This window comes from Girardinichthys multiradiatus, chromosome 3, assembly GCF_021462225.1.
Source record: "Girardinichthys multiradiatus isolate DD_20200921_A chromosome 3, DD_fGirMul_XY1, whole genome shotgun sequence".
Classification (NCBI taxonomy): Eukaryota; Metazoa; Chordata; class Actinopteri; order Cyprinodontiformes; family Goodeidae; genus Girardinichthys; species Girardinichthys multiradiatus.
Window position 1 is genome coordinate 3342534 of NC_061796.1, and position 21610 is coordinate 3364143.

At 39.7% G+C, this 21610-nt stretch overlaps 2 protein-coding genes across 3 annotated transcripts in view; one reads left to right on the plus strand and one right to left on the minus strand.

The window, feature by feature from the left end:
• Positions 1-2927, plus strand: part of itga8 (integrin, alpha 8) — a 65133-nt gene extending 62206 nt beyond the window's left edge. Inside the window, exon 30 of the mRNA XM_047360346.1 lies at positions 2023-2927. Coding sequence (XP_047216302.1) covers positions 2023-2112 — 90 coding nt within the window. The 3' untranslated portion in view covers positions 2113-2927. The remainder of the gene's footprint in view (positions 1-2022) is intronic.
• Positions 2928-5484: 2557 nt separating this feature from the next.
• On the minus strand, positions 5485-20847 carry LOC124865342 (ataxin-1-like). Of its 2 annotated transcripts, none has more exons than XM_047360347.1 (3): positions 20099-20847; positions 13975-16017; positions 5485-13771 (listed from the first exon to the last, which is right to left on the minus strand). In XM_047360347.1, exons 2-3 carry the CDS (start codon positions 15769-15771, stop codon positions 13082-13084), a joined length of 2487 nt encoding a protein of 828 aa, XP_047216303.1. In that variant the 5' UTR covers positions 15772-16017; positions 20099-20847; the 3' UTR covers positions 5485-13081. The 2 variants fall into 2 exon arrangements, with proteins under 2 accessions (XP_047216303.1, XP_047216304.1); XM_047360348.1 differs by lacking the exon at positions 20099-20847 and adding an exon at positions 18275-18327.
• Between the last annotated feature and the right edge of the window lie 763 nt (positions 20848-21610).

The window sequence follows — 21610 nt, forward strand, 5'->3', positions numbered from 1 at the left end:
CTCTCCATTCTGCTGTGATACTAATTAACGCAGGAAAATGTTAATCAGCTGACTGCGTAGTTGACTACTAAATAGTGAAGCTATGAAACAAAGCAGTGTGCCGCCCTCCATCACTCCTCCATTTAGCTGTAAAGGCACTGGAGGCTAATGAAAACACAGGTTATGGTGGAGCCAGACTGAAGCTGACAATTGGAGCAGAAAAAGTAAGAACCTGTGGCCACCTACCCTGCCTCTCTAGTTGATTGTAAAATTACCAGAAAAACAGAAATTGCACAGGGCTGCTACTGAATACATTTGCAATAAACAAATCTTTGTTTACATTGTAAAAAATATGATTTTTATGCAGCAAATCCATGTTTGTTTTGAAACCCAATTTATTTTAGTATAGAAGGATCCTTTATTTGTACCTCAGTAGTAAAACCTGTTTGTATCAACTGCTAATTTTCAGGCAAATAGAATCACACAGTAGCACACAAAAAATAATTATTTTAAATAATTGCATGAGTGAATTAAAGGTACATACCTCCCTAAATGATATGAACACTTATACTAAATGTTATCTTGTCTACTGCAGGGAAACAGGGGACAGGTAAATTACACTTTTGAATGATATATTTTTCTAGAGGAGGACTGAATTGTCTCCCACCTATTGGTTTTGACTTAATTTAGGGAGTTAAAACATGGTCGTCAGATTGTAATTAATCATATATTTTTTTGTTAACTAGAAAGAAATCCGTGCCTCCAAACAATGTTGCCATTGTATTGAAAATGGTATTGAGTGTTTTTCTTAGTATTGGTACTAAATGTCAGTATCTTGACAACCCTAGTCCTGTATGATGTGCAGTTATCGTTGGTATTTTTCACGGTTTAAACAAAAGATATTGGACAATTCTCTGGTTCTTATTTTTGTACAGACAGCTTGTAAGAATTTGACCAAAGATCCAAGTATAAACCGTTTCTTTGCTGAGGCTATGATGATCACACTGAGACTCACCATGGGCCACTGCTCACCCTGTTGCCTTGTCCTCTTCTCTCCTTATCACCAAATTCGATACCAGGGCTTCTGTTTTTGCAGCTTGATCAAAACATTTTGCATTTCATCAGCAGGCTGAAGAACACAACTTCTTTTGTTCAACCAGCCTACACACACAGTTTGGAGGTGTGTGTCCTTCTACTTAGCCTTGGGACACCAGTGCAAACTAATCTTTGTATGTAAGAGGACTGATGATAGCACCCTATGTATTGGCAAGACAATCATCGATTGTTCATTTCTGCTGCTTGGTGAGATGCTTCTGGATGCTGCCATAGCAGTGGCAGGACAGCAGCTGCACCACAAAGAGCAGCATGATAAATTACATGAATCACTGCCAGCCCACTGTGGCCTGGATTGCCTTATAGCTGTGGCTATGAGAAAGCCATGCAGGTATATGAAGGCTACACTTCATTGATATGCAGCCTCTATTGCCATCAGGTTCCTCACACTTCATTACAATAATGTGAACTGTACAGACATGCCCTGAATAAAATCTTCTAGATTCTGTAAAATGATCCACATTCTGTCTCTCTTTTAAAGTTAAAATGTAGTCTTACTTCGAGGGCCAAAGTTGTACCTTAGAAACGTTAAACCCCTAAATGATTAGAGGGTCAAAGTTACGTTGCTTGTGGTTAGATAATAGACTGGAATAGAGCTAAAGTGAATTATTCTGTTTCAAGGGACATAATTTGCTCTGCATGCAAATGATTTATCTGGCCAGTTGGATGTACTTTCACCGCCCTTGATACAAAGATGGAATAGTTTTCAGTTGGATTTCAGTAGATTGGAAATTAGAGTAAAAGCAGCCAAAGTCCTAAGAACAATTTTTCATATCAGTGAAAGACCTTCACAAAGAGCAACCAGGTCTTCTGTTTGACTCTGGAATCTAGACTTTTGCACAGTTCTCTACAACAATATTTTTAACATGTTCGGTGACAGCAATATTTATTATCTTGTTACACATTAACTTGTGAATGTGATTCCCTCAGTGCGGATTCTTCGACCGAGCACGGCCACCAGCGGATGACGATGTCTCAGAGCAGGAGAAGCTAACATCTGATCAAACTGGGAATGCCTGAAGAAAATGAATGATAGCACTTGGTTATAAGTTTGTGGTTTAGAAGGAAAGCCCACCTTCTGAATGACCTAAATCAGATCTGAGATCTGCAATAGTTGGAAGCTCCATTCCCCAGTTTGGAAGTCTTCTACCTTTTATGTTTCAAAGAAACTGACTGAAAGTGAAAACTGCAGCACCACAAACTCTGGGACCAGAACAACTGAGGTCACAGCACACGAAGTGGGACCGAACAATACATACATGTCCGGCTAAATTACCCACACATGTCCATTGTTTATACATTGCAATGAAGCACCACAACTGAAGACTGAGTGGATATTGTTAAGAGGACAAAACTATAAATGTTTCCTGTTTCTTTGCAGCACAAAGAGAACAGATCTATGCACAAGTGCTTTTAATGAGTTTTAGTGTGAGTTTGTGTATGAATTCCTGCAAATCTGCAAGAAGTGTATGCATTTATAACCCACCACAGGATTAATTTCTCCCTGTTTCCTTCAAACCAGGGTGAATATCATGCAGTTCACATTTACATTCACTAAACACGCTACCACATGCATAAGGTTTAAAAAAGGGGCACAAAGTCAAAGTGTATATTTATAAATCTACGTGCAATATTTGGGCGTTGTGTGATGCTGAAGCTTGTTGTTACACTGGCACTACTTTTTTAGAGCTTCATGTCTTCATTGTATGTGTATATACTGTAAGATTGGTTGGTCGGTGTGTTAGATATCTATTATTTCTGAAAGCAACACATTTTTAGACAAATACCAACATGATGAAAATGTTACCAAATAAATAACTTATTGTCTTGTTGCAGCTCTGGGGTTTTATCTTCAAAGAACCAGAACACATCTTTTCAACTTAAACTTTATGTTGAGTTTTTCTGAAGAAGATTATAAGACTTCATGAACAACCTGTAGCAGTAAAAGAATGACTGTCGGGTGTCGCACACCGTTTTTAATGTCATGCACCTGCAGTCAGAAATTACCTGGGCATAAGCAATGCTGTAAATTACAAAATAAGTTTTAAGGTTTGAGCAAGTTTTCATTTTTGCATCAATTGCAAAGTTTTATCTGAATAAATCCTTGGATATTGAAGGATTTGGAGTTTTTGCTTTGAAAGCAGCCTGAATTTTAAATAGGGAACTTCACCTTGAAACATGTATTTGGTATTTATGTGTTTTAATAAATCTCAGCAGATGTTTACATATTTTCATTTTTCTCTGCTAAGTAACTGATGTTTTCATCTCAGAGGAAGGACTCTTGCTCCCCCAAACGGTGCACGGGAAGCATTTTACCCTGCACCTTTATTTCTGGCTCTGCAAGAAACAGATGAGTAGACAAAAGCAGGACAACGCCACCCTGTGGCTTTGAGTTGAATAAACTTTAGTGATAATTTTAGCTGACAAAAACTGTTGAGCGGGAGCTGTCTGTTTAGCTTCAAAATGGTTTTAGCACCTTTATAATACCCTTTCAAATTAGAGTGTGTGTCTGTTTAATTAGTTGATCTGTTAGCAGCTGTGCAGTTATTGTTAGGCTAAAGAGACACTACTGTGCAAATGTTTCAGGTAGGTGTGAAAAAATGCTATAGACAAAGAATGCTTTCAGAAATATAAATTATGATTGTTTATTTTGATCAATTTACTAAATGGTAAGTGTGCAAACCCAAACATACAGCCAAAGTCATTAAGAACTATCTTCAGCGTAAAGAAGAATAAGACTTACTGGAAGTGATGGTCTGGCCCCACAGAGCCCTGATCTCAACATCATAGTGTGTCTGGGATTACATGAAGAGACAGAAGGGATGTGAGAAAGCCTTCATCCACAGAAGATCTGTGGTTAGTTCTCCAAGATGTTTGGAACAACCTACCAGCCGAGTTCCTTCAAAAACTATGTGCAAGTCTACCTAGAAGAAGTAATGCTGTTTTGAAGGCAAAGGGTGGTCACACCAAATATTGATTTGATTTCTCTCTTTTGTTCCTTCAATGCATTTTGTTAATTGATAAAAAAAAATTTAAAAATTAACACTTCCATTTTTGAAAGCATTCTTTGTTTACTGCATTTTTTCACACCTGCCTAAAATGTTTGTACAGTACTGTATGTTTAATAGAAACAAAGTTTCCTCTGAGCAGGACAAATTATTCAGTTTTCTTTCTTCACTTTCAGAACAAAAAAAGAAAACATTTAATAGCTCATTTGTCTTTTTCATTCAGAGAATTTCCCATACTAACTTTTATATCATTCAATCTTTATTGTAACTGATGTATATCTGTGTGTTATAGAAAAGGATAGAAATAAAAGCTCTATGTGTGTATAAAACACAAAGTGGTCTATGGAACTGTAAAAAGCATACAAATGCTGTCCATTTGCTGCACCGTGATAAAGGACATTTAAGGTCATAAACTTTGCATAAAACCATATTCATTATGCTGTTAACATTTCAAATACATCATTAGAGCATGAGTTTTTTTTTTTAATTTTGTGTAGTTTTATTGGAAATTAGTATAATGTTTTTTTTTTTATCATCTGAAACCGTACATTTATCTTAGCCATTTGTTAGAATGGCAAAGATATATGGCATGGTTCTGCAAATGGGTTTCCTAAAACCCTCTGCTGTGTGTTACGGAACAGGGAAAGTTTGTTCTTGGAAATATCACTGCAACAGAGAAAAAGTGAAGATATTATCAGATTCAACTGAATGGAAACATTTGTCAAACTCATAATGCTGGCAAACCACAAATTGCGTAAAAAAATACTGCCGAAGCTGATGCAGTATTTCTCCTGTAGTTTCCTAAAACTGTAACCTCTCAAAGTAAAACTGGATTTACAAGTCTAGGCTTTGACTGGGTTGTTCTAACATGTGAAAATGCTTTGCTCTGTAACATTCTATTGCAGCTCTGGTTGTATGTTTTGGGTGCTGGAAACATGAACCTCAGATATTCTTTCAGGATTTCCTTGCATTTATCTGCATCACTCTTCCCATACACTTTGACCACAGCCCTTTGACCATGATTGTGGCGGCATACCAACACCATCCTGTTTTACTGTGGGGATGATGTTTTTCCATCTAGTGTAGCACTATGAGGTAGGCAATTGCTTTCTTCTTGCCAGGCATCCATAACAGTCATACTGGAGAGTTCACAACTAATTCTTTCACATGAGCTGTGGGTTTCTGTAGTTCCAAAAACAAAATCTATATGGCACTTTTCAAGTTTGTATTTGTAAAAAATATTTTTCGTTAATTTCAAAATGGTCTATCACATAAATTCCCATTAAAATGGCATTAATGTTGTGGATGCAATGTTCAAGCGGTGTGAATACTTTGTCAGACATCTGATCTTTAGGGTGAATTATGATTGAGTAAAACTACATGCTGCATTTTTCTTCAGATTCTTTATTTCCATGAATATATGTGATAAAAAGTAAAATCAAACATTTAAAGAAGGGATTTTACAGCAAATCTCAACACCATCAAAATAAAGAAACATTATTGGTACTTACTACATACTGTACTGCTAGGACACACTGCATCTTATACAGAGATTCATTCAAACAGACTCCAATTACAAAATATGTTTTAAAGTCTTTGACTCCCATTGTTTCCTGGGTTGTTTGAGCTGGTGCAAAAGGAAACATCTTAGGTGAAGTAACATCTTGTGTTTTATTCAACTGAACAATAACCGTTTAAATCATCTTATAGGTCTGTACAAGAGGGTAAGAGTTACTTCTCTTCAGCGGGAATAAGGACAGACCAACATTATAATGGAAGACTTTGGCTATTTACAGATTGGATTGTTATGATGTCAAACAGACAAAAAGGTATTTCTTAGACAGGTCGTTTGTTTGTTCTATGTATTTGTGACAACGAAACCCTCACTCTAATTCACCGGTAAGTCAAAGTGCAGTTTCAAAGATCACCACAATGTGGCACTTTTATGCCATTCTTAACATTGTACAGAAAAACTGTGAAATTACTAATCTACAGGGGCAGTCTTTAACCTGCTAGTGAACCAAAATGGTTCCTTATATATATAAAACGTTCTGAATAATGCTGGTGTCTATTTTAAAACCTCTTCACATCTGTGGCACATGTAATCCCCACTTCTCAAATGATTTTGTTCGCACTCTATTCTTTCCTTTTTCTTACGGTATAGACTCTACACCTGTTCATTTTTACTGCTCTGTTTAACTCGCAGCATATTTGAAGTTGTCTACATCAGCAGGTTTCTTACATATTAGCCCAGAGATAAAGTTCAATAAATCCCATCAGAAAACTGAAGCCAACAAGCATTTTCTTCATATGCTTAGCATTTTGCCTTATTACTCTGGGCTGCTTATGTTTACTACAGCATCCACTGACTCAGTCCAAAGCTGACATAATATACCCTCCACATATAATGGCCCTCCCTGCTACAGATGTGTAAAAAGCCTGAAAGGAATGTATCTTTTATTCCATGAACAAAGTCTTACACTTGAAAATAAAAAAAAATCCCACTTTTAATTTGATCCCATTTTATTCAGGGGGTTAAAAAAAACACATTCAAAGTAAGAAATAATGTTTTTTAACAAATTAATTGGTGACACAGTTATTGGGACCATTAACAAGGTGGTTGGTAGCCTCTGTACTTTGCTTTCTCTAACAATATATGCAGAATTTATATTTCTCTGTTTTTAGGTAGATGAGTGCATCCTGAAACTTTAAAATATAATTAAATAAATATGTCATGATTAAAATGCCCATTTCTTCTAGTCAATCTTGAAAAGAGGAAAGATAGGAGAACATGCCATTAATGCAAATCAGATATGTGTTCATCTGCATTAGTCAGGAAATGGTTTTAGGAAAATTGTTTCTTACTAAAATTGGCTTATGTCTATGGTAAAAGCAATATTAAAAACTTAAATAATTGAACTGTTACAAAAGGGATGGACGAGAACATTCATCTTTTCACCAAGCAAGTAAAGAGGATGGTAGATATTGGCATCTTGGGATCTCCATAACAACCAAATATTTTCAGGCTTTTTTACACATCTTTATTAGGGAAGCCAATAATTGTGGAGGTTGCTGTAGGTCCCTAATGAGTAAGGAACTTTTAAAATATACAGTGTACATTTAAGGCCAAAATTAATCACACCTCTGGCAGATTTAGGTTTAAGGTAATCTTTTAGTTTTGCCAACATGTTTATTTTAACTGGAAGTATTTTTTTACAGGGTCCTGTCTTAAATCTGGTTGACACTCAGTGGAGGGAGCTAAATATTAGGGTGATGACAAAGAGGCCTCCCAACCTCCACCAAGACTTTGTGCTCATTACCAAAGACAAATCATCTAAATAACAATGAAAACATGTAAAAAGCCAGTCGGCTTGATTGCTATTATTGAGTATGGGATGAAGAATTTTCAACATGTAATTGTTTTATTAAAATTAAATAAAAACATAAAACATTTGTCCAAAATTGTTAAGCCTACTCCTTTACATTGTTTGATTATCTTTTGATAGATTCTGTCTCCTTTCCTATCCAAACTAAACTTTTTGGTGGAATGAAAACTGGATTCAAAATCAGAATCTGCCAGGACTATGAATATTGTTGGGCTTAACTGAATATACGCTGATGCCCGCAAAGTTAGAATAAAATATTTTTCTTTATCTCTTCTCTCAAATGGTTGAAACTATGTGATTTTTTTCTTGACATATTATGTGCATATCTATGTGTAAATCGTCTTTTATTGATCAATCAATTCCAAACATATCACAGTGAAAACAAACCACAATGAAAACAGGAATGTGTCTAAAAATGTAAGTATTTTAACTTCAGGGGCAACAGTGTATAAGTGCAGATTTTTTGTACCTTTTTTAACATGAAAAAAACAACAACAAAAAAACATCTGTGAACAGTTTATAAAGATGTGTATTACAGTTTAATTCAGCCGACAGAATAAAGTATGGATTTGTTGGCTGTAAGAAAACTTTCAGTAACCACAGACGATGTAAAAGGTGGACATAGCATTTTGATCTAAAAACCAAGACCTTCAATAAAAATGCAGATAGGGATGGCAAAAAGGCTCTGACCACAATGGCAGTTTGCACCAAAACTGCCATAACAAAATAACAGCTGGATATCCTGTGTAAAATATAAAGTATTTTTTCATATAATTCTATGAAAAAATACTGAGTTATTGGCTATGTTCAAACATTATTATTAGTGCAAGTAACTTAACTACAAAGTTGCTTCAAAGAGAGTAAGGCAGACACATTTGCTTTTTTTTATAACAAATTTTAAAAAAGACTGAAACTGTTTTTCTTCAGTGTTTTCTGTATTGACTTCCATGTTAAATGGTTAATGGCCTTGCGCTTGTATAGCGCTTTCAGGTCCAAGGACTTCAAAGCGCTTTACACTGCAAACAGTCATCCACCCATTCACATTTGTAGACTACATTGTAGCCTGGGGCAGACTGACAAAAGTGGGACTGCCATACAATCAGCGCCACTGGGCCCTCTGACCACCATCAACCCACCTGTTACAGGATAAACCCCTACCACCTGAGCCACTTGAGCCCTATGTCTTTACAAGCTTTCATGGAGGGACTGAAGGTTTTTTGCTTCTGTAAGTAAAATCTGTGACTCACCATCATTTTTCACACAGCTTTCCTAAACAAGCAACATGCTCGGTTTCCTTTGACTTTTAAGGAATGGGAGTAAAAATTGCAAATAAACGAACCAGTGTATCACTGTAGTGGCCAGTGAGTTTTTTTAATGTGATTCAAATGTCAAATCCAAGAATTATAAGTCCTTCAGATGAAAAAGTCAGTTCTTGGCCTTGGAGGGTTTCACTGCTGACAATAGAGAATGCTTTCAATGTTGCAAAATCTATATTTGACTGACTTGCAATATGTTTTTAACTCATCTGTGAATAAATGTTTTAATATATAAAAAAATATAATTGTTATATATGCACATAGCCTATCGACTAGCCAAGCCTTTTGGGATTTCAATATCAAGCCTTATACTAAATACATTGTTAGTATTTTATTGGTTTGTGCTTTTCATATAATTGTATTTTGTACTCTGTATTTTGTATGTCTCAAATTGCCTATTGCAACAAGAAATTATTCTAAACAAAACTGGTAGAAAAGTTCAAAGGGGACCATTAGCATCTCAATGCCTGGCATTCACATCAGGTCAGATAATAAATATGTGAAAATGGGCCCAAATGCCAAATTTAAGGCTTCAGAAAAAAACAACAGATCATCAATTTTCATCATGCTACATCCACTTCCTTTACATCAGCCCATGAACGTATCACAAGACATTTTATTCAAACATAAACACCACATTTCATCGGTTTGTCTGTGCCATAACATGTCAACTCTGTATTTGAAAAACAATTCACTTTTGAAACCTACAAACATGAGTCGGGTGTGGAGAGAGAAAATAGTCATTAAGACAAACAGTAGTTCTTCTTTGTAACAGTGAAGGATATAAGACCACATCATTGGAGGAGAACAGTCAGAGGGCAGTGTTGTTGTTTTTTTAGATATAGCCTGAGCAGTCACACAAAAACAGAACAGTCTGATTTCTGGGTATACAATAAACACCTCATAGGAGTTTAATGGCTTTTAGGATAAACTGCAGTCCATTTTTAAAACAAACTAAACTCTGAGGAGTCCCACCTACGCTGATGGTTCCAAAAGAGAGATAGCACATTCATGAACATTTGATCAATACCAGAGTTGAAACAAACAATAGCAGAACTTGTAGGTATCAGTGAGTCGATGGAATGATTGAAGGAGGCGTTGTGGCACATACAGTACATTAAAAGGTTAGATTACACTCTGTACACTTTCTAAGATACAATTTCACTGTACATTATCAGCACTAGCTGGCTAGTTAGCTCTTCATCTCTGTCTTTCTCTGGATAGTAGCTCTATAAATCCTCAGAAAAATAAAGTTTGCTTCATGTCCGTTTACATTCTAAATTGGTTTCTCGGTAATAAACCTCCAAAACATGTAAAGTGTTGAGAAACAGTCTCTTACACTGTATCATCATATCTAAAAACTGCATGAGAGGTTTGCCATTGCCACCAAGCTCCCACTGGATGCTCCATCAAAGTGCTGCTTTTCCACACAAACACTTACACGTGACTAATGACATGGGAAAACTATCTCAGGCCTTCACACACACACACACACACACTACAACAACATACCATCTGTTTACTACGCTCTCTTCCTGAGTATGAACTGTAGAGTGTCTCTTTTTTTCTAGAACAGAAGCACAAAGAAAGAGTATGTGGTTTAATCATGACACCAGTACTCTAATATATCAGGTCTGGACCTGAGAGAGGCACACCAATGTTGAGGATTCATGGTAAAACCCGTCATACTGCTGTAAACTTGATACATGCTAAATATCAAGGCCTTGGTGTCTGTAAAATATACAAGGTAACAACAACGAGTCCGGCGCCCATAATCCTGAACCCCTTTGTCATTACTTAGACAGAAAGACAGCTATTGTTTTCTGGGGCCTTTAGATCGATTCTGGTGGGAAATTTATGAAACAAACTATAGCAGCAACAATCTTTACTCAATTAAAATTAGTAAAAGTAATACAAAATTGCTCAAGCGGGCTACTAACAAATAATATTAAAGTAATGTTCGCAAGTCACTTAATATATTATTTATCTGGCTATGTAGTTTCCACTTGGCATGGAAATGAGGAAATAAGCAGTCTCAGGAGTCTTTGCTTTATCTGACATTCAAACGCAAATAGCTAGGCTTTAGTGCTACTAGTAGGTTCCAAGTTGTACTCAAAAGAAGTACATTGTTTTAGACTTGTTCTCATTGTGATAGGCTGGTCACTGAACTGTACAGGTTTTCTGTCTTGCAACTAAATGTTGGAAATAACTTGCAGAATCAGCTAGCAAAGTACTAGCTTGTATATAAACATAAAATTGCTTATGTTTTTGTTGCTGAAGTTCTGACCTGCTGTTTACCAAACTTATAAAGCAATAACTTTTGGAAGTTTCCCACCTACCTTTTCTAATTTACTGCGCCAGCTTGCTGTGCCGCAACATTAATGCTCTATTTTATTTTGTATGCCAACACCAGATTCTTCTAGTTACATTTTGGAAAAATCAACTAAGCTCAGAATATTAGCAAATCACCTGATAATTTTAACATTCAGGTAAAATGTGGTTACTTTGGATGCAATTTTATCATCAGATTTGAGATTTGACTTTTGAGGCAATTGGGCTGCAGAATAACAGTAGCTTGTATTTAAGACTCATATGTTCTTATGCTAACAACCATTTGTCTGTACTGGTACTTGTAAAAATACAATATTGTTGTGGTTGCTTTATTTTTATGGTGTAACCTTTATATTAAGATATAAATAGCTAAATCCCTGAGCAGCTTTGGGAAAGTTTGGGGGTCGGTCTGTAAACAAGCTTGAGTAAGATACTTTATATAGAACAAGATTGATTAGACTATCCACAGTTTTAATCCTAGAGCTGGTTTAATGTTATTCTTTGAAAAGTGTTGAAAATCTTTTCTGTAATAATCTTAGTGGACGCATGGCTGTACTTTTTTACTAAAGGCAAAGTTTTTGTATTAGAGTCCTTATGTATTGTCAATCTTTTTGTTGTGTTAGATAAATGACTTTAAAGTATCACAGTAAAAGTGAATTAAATTATCTGAGTGCTGAGGTAAGGCTCTTCAATGCCAAATTAAGTCTGTCTATAAAGGTTGAGATTCATGGGACATTACTTTTTTAACAGTTTTTCTATTTATGAAGATAAATATCAGGGCAGAGGTGTTGGTGTTAGCAACTAGTCCCCTACAACATATTTTACTTCTGTGCTGCTTCATTCTCCTGTTTTATGGTTTTAATTTGTTAGCTTTTCCTCTCAATACAGCTTTTCCTCTCAATAATGCACTGGTACAAATGCACCGGGCTGAGTTATGGGATCTTTTTGAGGCAGTTCCTATGTGTCCAAAAACATTTAGCTGAGTTAACAAACCCATATTTCATATCTCAGTAGAAGGGCTGAATCCATATAGCTTTAACTGAGTTCATTTATTGATATTTTGTGGAAATACTATGACTTTTCATAACTGGTTTGTTAAAAATCAATAAACAGAAGTCACGAATAATGCAGCCTGAAACATGCAATACTTTAAAGAAAGTTTCAGAGAAGAGCTCAAGGTTTAAAAGTAAAGTATATCACCATAGTTCATCTACACAAAACTGTTGAGAGCAGCCTGTTGCAACAGCATTGCATCAGACTGGGACCCACATTCTCATTTTACACATCAGGGTTGTAACAAACAGCACATGCATGACTTCATGAGTCAGTATCAAGGGAATTACATTCAAACCTTCTTAGTCATGATTTCCAAGACTTTGATCGAGTTCGCAGCAAACAGTATCACCTCATTTCCTGTTCTCCGTTTGACAGCAACAACAAAACTACCAAACACGCCAACAGGCAAACACAAACACACAATCGTACAGAGGACCAAGACCACCCACCGCAGCTCAGGCAATCATGACAGTGTAAAAATTATAGATGATAGTAAAATCAGATCAATGAGACAGAAAAAGTTCTCCGTCAACCTAATTAAACATTGTCATTAAAACACCAAACGTCTCTTACTCCACATTCCAGTTATTTCTCGGCACACCTCTTCAAACACGGTGTTAACGGGGTCTGTGCTTCATTTGGGTCCCACCTGACTCCATCTTATAACAGACGTCTGTCATTCTTGATCAACATTCACTTTGCATTCATTGTTGCTTTCAGCATTGATTGCACTGATCTTGTGTGTTACACTTGTCAAGGTGCTCTACTTTGCTTCTTTTTTGTGTGAAAGAAAACATGTAAATCCTGTGAAAACTCTATATTACAGTAGTCATGATTAAGTGAAAAGAGATAGGCTAAACACAAAGCAAACAACAGGTTTTTAAAAGTTGTCTTAACAGTCAACTCTTTTCTTCAAGCATCTTTCGCCTCCAGCTCTCGAGTGGCCCTCTATGCTGATTTTGACCTCCCGGGGTAGAAATGAGGGCTTAGGCAGAGTAACAGGAGGCTCCTCTTCAGCTCTCTCAGTCTGGTCACGTTCTGGAGCCGACCACCGTCTCTTGCGAACAAAAGGTCTCTCTGGGTCAGCACACTGTAGTTTACAGAGGCCTGATATGTCTGTTTTTACTGATTCCTGTCTTAATTCTCCCCTCCCAAAGCCTGCTAGCATTGGTCCACTTCTGAACATCCCCTCAGCCCGTTCTGGAGATGGTACTAGCCCACCAGTTTTTCCTACTCCAGGTTCAGAAACGTTCAGTTTTTCCAACCTGTTGGCAGTGGAAGCCTTCATGAGGAGACTACCATTACTGCCCGGATGGTTGGGATTCATACTGTTCATCATATGGGGATCAACGCAGTGGGACGGGTCAGAGAGTGAACCCATCTTCAGCTTTGTTCCCAAAGCCTGACTGTCTGCCAGGGAACCATTTCTCAAAGTGCGGAGGGTCAGCGACACACACACGTCACCGACACACAGTTTGGCACAAGACAACTCAAACAGTTGTGTGGTCCGGTCGGGACAGCAGGATGACCAGCCCTGGCCGAAAACAAAGAAAGGATACTCCACCAGCACCTCAACACACACCTACACAGGAGTATAAACACAAGAGACACAGTTAATCTTTTGCTAAGAACACACTGCAACACACATATTATAAAGATTTGTTTTTTATCTTGTCTGCCAGGCTGAAATCTTTCTGTTGTGAACAAAGACTTGAGTTTTTCACATTTCTGCATAATACTTTAAATTAAATTAAACCCCAAAGATATAACTTTGGAGTAATTTACCTGGGCTTTGAGCTCCCCCACTGAGAACTGAATGAGCACTGCGTTGGGACTTTGCCCACTGTCTATGCGCTCCACAGTGCTGGAGTCAATCTTCAGCTCACTGCTGATCTCAGCGCTTTGGATGAAGTCTTCTGTCTTGAGATCCTCCACACGCTTAAGCTCCCCATCAGCCAGCTGGATGATAGAGCCTCGCATGAAGAAGGGAGGAAGTGCCACGGGAGACGAAGTGATGGAGGGGGAGGCTTGGACAGAAGCTGGGGAAGAAGTGGGAACAGGAGTAGGAGCTTGGGCTGGGGCTGCCACTACTGCAGGGACTGGGTTTGAGTTCAGTACAGGCAAGGCTGCAGCCTGTGGTGGTGAGGGTGGTTGATTTCCATCTGGGCCAAGAGCTTCACATTTGGACAAAGCTGTGGCCAGATAGGCATGTGGCATGGCAGTTGATATTTGAGGAGTAGTAGTGGCAGTAAGGGTGCTAACACTGCGACTGACCTCTATTTCTGTGCCATTGTTGGCACTGCTGACTGGTATGAGGAGGGACTGGCCGCTTGGGATGACCAGGTGCTGGGGCAGTGCTGCATGGTAGCTGACAGTGTGCTGATTTGCACTGGTGATATAGCCAATGATGGGAGGTTGTGTGGAAGTGTAGAGACTGGCTGGCAGTTCTTCAGGAGGCAGACTGGTGTGAATGACAGTATGAGGAGCAACAGACTTGATCACCTCAGAAGAAGAAAGCGAAGTGAAAGAAGAGGCTCTGGATACAGGTTTCCCAAAGCAGATGCTTCCTTTCTCAGTCTGGACCAGGGAAATTTTATTTGGGCCAGCTTCATGTTCCACTCCATGGTTTGGCTGTGCGACAAGCACCAAGGAGGTCTGCAAACCTGCAGGGTTTTGGCCATAGTCAGCAGGTAGGAGGATATGCCTGGCCTCATAGCTCTGGACTGGCTGATGGTTGGCTCCAGAGAATTTGGCTTGTTTGCCCACTTCCACTTCCCCATTCAGCACACCCTTAGCATGGCCTTCTGGTTTCTTTCCAGCTGAACCATCTGCATACTGAACCACAAGCTGTGAAGAGGCAAGAGTAAGCGTTTGCGGGAGGACAGCTGCCTGAGGGTGGAGCTGAAGGTGAGCCGTAGGTGATGCTACAGCGTTTCCGCTGACAGTCAAAGGTGTTCTGCTGTCGAGATGGATGTACTGATTGGTTACTTGGGGTGAACTTGGAAGTGTAACAGGAGCCAACTCTGTAGGGGAGAGTCCGATTTGAAACTGCTGTTCCCCTTTGGTGCTGGGGGATATGAGGGCAGTGGTGTAACCATCTATCTGGGTGCGCTGTCCTACTAATGCAGAGCTGTTCGGTGCAGAACTATGATGATTATGATTATGAATGATATGAGAGGAGATGTACCCAGCATAGGGCCCAGAGCTGATGAATTGTACGTTGGGTCCCAGATGAGCAAACTGGATTGTTCCAGCCTGTTGGGGAAGGGTAGCTGGATAAACTGCAGGCAGAGGGGCCAAGGGCACTGCAGAAAGGGGAGTTGCTGGGGAGGGTATAGATGTCGTAGGAGAAGAAGAAGTTGAGGGGACAGGACATCTTGGGCTTTCTGTTTCTTTCTCGGACTTGCAGCGTTCACTGGCCACACTTGCAAGCCAAGCTAGGTTTTCTGTGTGAGTAATATCAGTCGGCACCGCAATGGGAGGTGTAGCTGCAGCTACTACAACTGGCCTCTGCTCCAGTGCCAGGATCTCACGCTTCTTAGGAGGCAGGCATCCATTACTCCTCTCTTGATTTGCTTTCATTGTGCCCAAGTGGTCTTAAATTTATTTTGTTCTACTTCTTTGTCCCTCTGAGAATATTTTCTCAGTGGAATTGTTTAGGGGCCTCTGTGTGCTCTCTGTGGCTCTGACTCTTTGTGTTCACTGATGAACAACCACAGCTGCCACAGCAGAGAAGATGGAGTCACTCCAGCTCAGAAAATGAGCTCCACAAACTTCATGAGGAATCATCTTTGATCAACCCGCCTCTTCTACAATGTTGACAAACGTCTGAAAGCAAAATGGACTTAAATTTAGATGATTACACTAAGTAAATCCTGCAACACTGCTTGCAATATTTACATATAAGAGTATTACTATTAATATTATTGTAAAAGTTAAATGCACAGAAGAACTGGTGTAGAAACTATAAACTGTTTGTACACCATCTTAAATTTTTCTTACAAGTCAGAAAATTCACCACAGTGAAAAACAAAAAAATCTAATTACAAAGGCCTCAACTATGGGTCAGTTATTTTCTCTACCAATAGGTGGCGCCAAGCATAAAGACAATATTTGACAGTTTTTCTAATGTACTAGAATACAAGTTATAGTTGCCTGAGAGTAACCTCGAGATTCCCCTTCCAGGATCTGCATGGACTTGTTCCACAACACAAGCTTCTCTTTAAGGTATTGATGTATAATAAGCAAACAGTTAAGAACAATGTTGTGCATATTTAGCTGCATACTGTAAAAAATTTACATTCAGGGCTTTCTTTAAACAGTTGTAAACTGTGGTTTGTGCATGCAGGCTGCGGTGTCCACGATTGTACATAGACGTTGTCTTTTTCCAGGTTTTCCTGGAAGAAATCAGAGAAATCAAGGTTCTCCTAGGAGAATATTCCAAAGAGAATCATTTGGAGTTCTAAAACTTGTGTTGGGTCCATGGGATTGGCTTTAAATATGTAAATATCACATTTACCCTCAGAAAGGAACTCTGGGTCCGTAGACAATGAAAGTAAAAACAGTTTACGGTTGCTTGAGATGTGCTTTTATAAATTGGTCTTTTTTTCTGTCACTAAATATTTTAATTATATTCTGCTGTAAAATCTTTGAGCAGTCTTTCAAAGTACAGGGGAACACAGAATCAACAGCAAACAATAAAAGGAACCTTAAGAGTTTGGTTAATAACAGGAAAAGAGAAAGGCCTAAATGAAAAGCAAAACAAGCTCTTGGCACCACTGGGAATAAAGTTCACTGACACATGGAGAACATATTTAAGGACTAGTTCACAATTCTTGTGCAGTGAAGTTCTGTTAAGGAGCTATAAGCAGTCATAAACAATTAATATATTATCTGTAACTGATAACTCTCTTTGTGTATTGTTTAGTATAGACCTGGATTAACTGGTCCCAGAGGCTGAAGCTAACAGCCAGTCCAGGACGGGCTAAGACCAAAGCTGTCTTCTATCATCCTAAAACAACTCAGATCTCAGAAGCATCATAGTGGTTTATGCCACTATTACCCATTGTTATCTTTTCATTAGGCAGTTATTTACCAAAAAGTTGAAAATTATTTACCAAAAGAATAACGATAGTAGGTTCTGGGCCAGCAATAATCCTACTGCATAAAACGCATAAGTGTTTATAGTCAGGGCAATTTTGTGAGGTGTAAAAAGTAAAAATGTTCAGTGCATGCTGTTTCATTGAGTTTTACACTGCTTTATTTTTCTATTAGGTAGCTAATCTGGATAAAATCTCTTTATATGTTCTGTTCTCAGTATATGCTTCAAACAGGAAGATCATTGGTGGCACATTGTGTCCTACCTCAATTTCCCTTGTAAATAATGAGCAACTTCTTTGTAAAAAAAAAAAAAATGCTGAATGCAAACATGATAGTTAAAAGCTTCACAAAACAGCCTTTGTATAAACTGCCATGATGGGTTTCTTTTTCAGATTAGAGTCAAGACAACCCGTTCTGGTCTTGTCCCCACTTGGATTAGATGTCAGTTTGAGACCAACTAATCTCAATTTATAATAAAGACACCAAAAGATTTATACTGGAAGTATATATTAACAGCCTGTAAAATTTGAACAGAACCACAATTCAAAAATCCTGAACTGTTCCTTAATTAGACCATCCATACTCATGCTTGCACATGTACACACAATAAATCTTTTTTTATGAAATCCAAACATTCATTTTCAGCTGTGCATGAGCTTTTCCTTCACAGTTTCTTTGCCAGAGTTGCCGTTCCTTCCTGCAGGCTTATCTGTGCGTCAATGCACTGGACTCTGAATTGTTCATTAGCCAGAGGCTCCACTGAAATGGACTATAAATATATGGCAAACAAATAGACATTCAATTATTTCCTGTGCATTCCATTTAGAGTAGCTTCACTTTACCATTCGACCATGCTGGAGTGTTTTTATGTCAGTGTTTCACTACAGAAGGCAACCACGGACATGTTACATAAAGACTGAGGGTGGGGAGGAGAAAAAAGAAATCAGAACGCGACTTTGGTCATGTTTTATTTGGAAGCATCTACCTCTAGCATTGGTTTCGACAAGGTCACTGCATGGACAAGCAGCGAGAACCTCCGCTCAGTTTACAGCGGAGAAGATTCAGCAGCTGTAACAAAGGAGGGAAGCAGCAGAGATGAAGAGAAACAGCAACAGAAAGAGGAGAGCAAGGAAGGAAAATAAGAAAGGTGTAAGATACAGAACTCTGCAGAAAGGGGGGAAAGAACGAGAGAAAGGTGACAAGGAATGGGGATGACATGGAGAAGAAGATATGAGTTCTGCTTTTCCCTGACCCACATTGAGCAGCGCCTGCAGCATCAGAGCGCCATTTGGCCCCCCCCCACAGCCTTTCTCCTCGCCGAGAGATCCCCCGATCAGAAACGCAGCTGCTTCTACAGTCTGAGCTACACTGTTCGGTACTGCTCTGCTCTTTGGCAACAACCCCACCTCAGCAACACCTTGTCAACACTGTAATGACATCATATCTGAAGCACAGGCATCTTCTGTCTTCAAATCAGTACTGGCAGACAAAGCCAGCTGACATACCAACAGTTTGAATGGACTGAACGACAAACACAAAGCTCAGCAGCCAAAAAGCCTCTCCAGATTTTCTTTTGTTAGCCTATAATTAGAGCAGTGACACCAACACACACATAAGGCTTAGATGTTACTATGGAGAACAAAGACGAGTCTTCAAGACTGTGAGCCACGCAGCATGGGAACCTTGACTCAGGACTGACACCACTGAGACAATCGTACAGAGGGATGACAACACAGTGTAGTGGAGTGGAGGGGACAGGACTTGTTCTGTTCAGCTCATCAATCAGATGGAGAGAGATGGACCACCCCCCTCCCCACCCCAATGTGTGGTCCCTTTTCTCCATGCCGGAAAGCAGCATAAATCTCAGAGATGGGTTTGTACAGCTGAACTCTTTCTCCAGGTGAGAGGCTCCCTAGCAGGGTTGTATCTCCTTACTTATGCTGCAGTTGCGACCCACCTCTTTCTTCTCTGCCACAGCCATGAGTCTTCTCTCATGCTCCCACTGAGTGTTTACTCCTTGCATTGATCCGCTGCTTCATAGCAATAACATTTCTCTGCAGGAGGGATTATGCAGTAGTGCATCGAAAAGGAAACTACATTTTTCTTGATAGTGCGCTGAGCTGTTGCAAAAGTGAGAACAAATCTAATGTCTCTGAGGACACAGTGATTACCCTGTCCAGCAAAAGGCTATATATAGAAAACAAAAACATCATTATCAATCTGAGCTCTGGCATGAAACAGAGAGGGGAGGTACTGTGCAGGACAATATGTACAAGCATTTAACAGTGACTTGCTGCATATAGACAAGACGTCACCTCCCCTGGAATACAAACAATTCTGCTGTCAACGCCACAGAGCAGATCTATTATGTGTAATGCTTGTATTCTAATATTCCAAAGAAACATTTTCCTGTCTGGCCGTGCAACAGTACCTCCTGCACCTTTAAGAGGCGGACCGTCCGTGTGGCAGCAGACGGTAAGAACTGGCAGTGGGGTTCAGGCTGTTTTGTCTTCACAATGACTCCGGAGTTCTGCATCACTGCTTGGCACACTCCAATCACACCGTGCAACAAGGGAAAAACGTGCACACACACACGCACTCGTGCAGGCAGCAAACGTAAACAGGGTCAAGTCCGGCAGCAGGGACTTTGGACAGATCAGAGGACAGATGCTTGGACTCTGGTCTCTGGGGGCTTAACAGTGAGAGTGCATGAGTGGAGGAGCAGGCCAGAATTACTACTATGCCACAAATCAGGAAGAAAAGCCCCCCCCCCCCTCCTCCCTGTGTAATAGTACTAAGAATAGCTCACCAGTCTGTCCACGGCCACAGCCTGCAGATCATATCCAAGGGTTCTTCCTGGCAGTGTCAGTGTGTCTCTATCTATCCCAGGATTCTTCTTCCTGACTGTCCTTTGTGCAGCTCTCTCGTGAAGCTCTGTAGATTTGGGTTCACAGGCTGTTCTGCCCCTTGCAATGAGGGCCGGCGGTGAAAGGAAGTTCCCCAGTCCTGCAGACCCCGCCGAGACCTGCGTGAAAGGCTGCTCCAGTGAGTGTTATGCAAGGCCACCAGTCCGCCAGCTCCCTCTCTCTGCCTGGTTGCTTTTCTGTCTCCTGCTCTCTGTGAGTGAGTGTTTCTGCCTCCCTTCCTTTCCCTCTCCACCTCCCTCCCTCCCTTCCTCCTCCTGTTTTTTTCTCTCTCTCAGTACTCTACTGACACAACTCCTCCCCCAGCCAGCCTCATCAGCCGCATCAGGTATTCATTCAAAAAAACACACTCCACTTGGCTTGGCGCCCAGACTACGCTCACACTGAGAGGGAAGGGGCGGAGGGAGCAACAGACGGAGAGAGAGAAGGGAGAGAGTGAGAGCTGAAGACTGAAAAGCTTCGCTCAGACAGACATGAATGTGAGCTACTGTGGGAGATTCGCATTGACATGTGCAGGCCCAGACAGTACATCCACGGATGCAAACCAGCACAGGATTAAAATGCTCTCAGTGTAATGCTGCTTCATGTCCATTTTCAAACATATTTTTTCCCACTGAGGCAAATCTCTCTCTAATCTTCCATGTGCACAACTGGGCTGTACCAAAGCTTCTTCTCAGCTACAGAGGGTTTCAAAAACCCATGGACTTTCTTTAAGCTACAGGAATCTTTCCCCCAATTAAATTTCCTTCAGTGAAGACAGACAGTGATGGTAAACACTCAGCCACTTGGTACTAGGTTCTTTGTAATCCAAAGCACTTCTCTATGATTATCTTGAGCTGCTCACTCGGCGAGATCTTGGATGGGCACATCACCCATGAGTTAGCTGAGACTCTTGAAAAGAAACATGGACAGAAAAGCAACCGCAATAAGTTCTATAAAAACTCATCTAACATAGTTAGTGATGTATGTTGTTCACCTTGTGAACAACATACATCACAATACAATACTGTTGTCTTTACCTCCCAGGCTCTCTCTAGCTCTTCCCTGAGCTCTTAGTGGTTTAATTCATCTAATTATTTTCTTACCGCTAATAAACCACAAATTTTGAAATTCTGAAAGCTAGAATCTTACTTATTTTCAAAAGTATTGCACAGTATATCGACCTAACATTTTCTTGAATTACTGCATCAATGCAGTGTGGCAAATATGAGATCAGCCTGTGGCTCTGCTGAGGCATTAATGATGCCCTTTTATTTATAAGCTCCAGCAGTACAGAGACGGGGGCCCTTTATTAGGGGCCATCCAGCCTCTGTATTGCTGGCACTAAGTCGGACCTGTTCCCGGTGCATGTTGGATACCAGCAGGGCTGCCCTTGGTCACCAATTCTGTTCATAATT

Coding starts and splice junctions, on each gene's coding strand:
- LOC124865342 (XM_047360347.1), bottom strand. CDS start 15,771: ATGAAAGCAAATCAAGAGAGGAGTAATGGATGCCTGCCTCCTAAGAAG. Junction 13,772..13,974: donor TGGGGGAGCTCAAAGCCCAG/GTAAATTACTCC, acceptor ACTCCTGTGTAG/GTGTGTGTTGAGGTGCTGGT.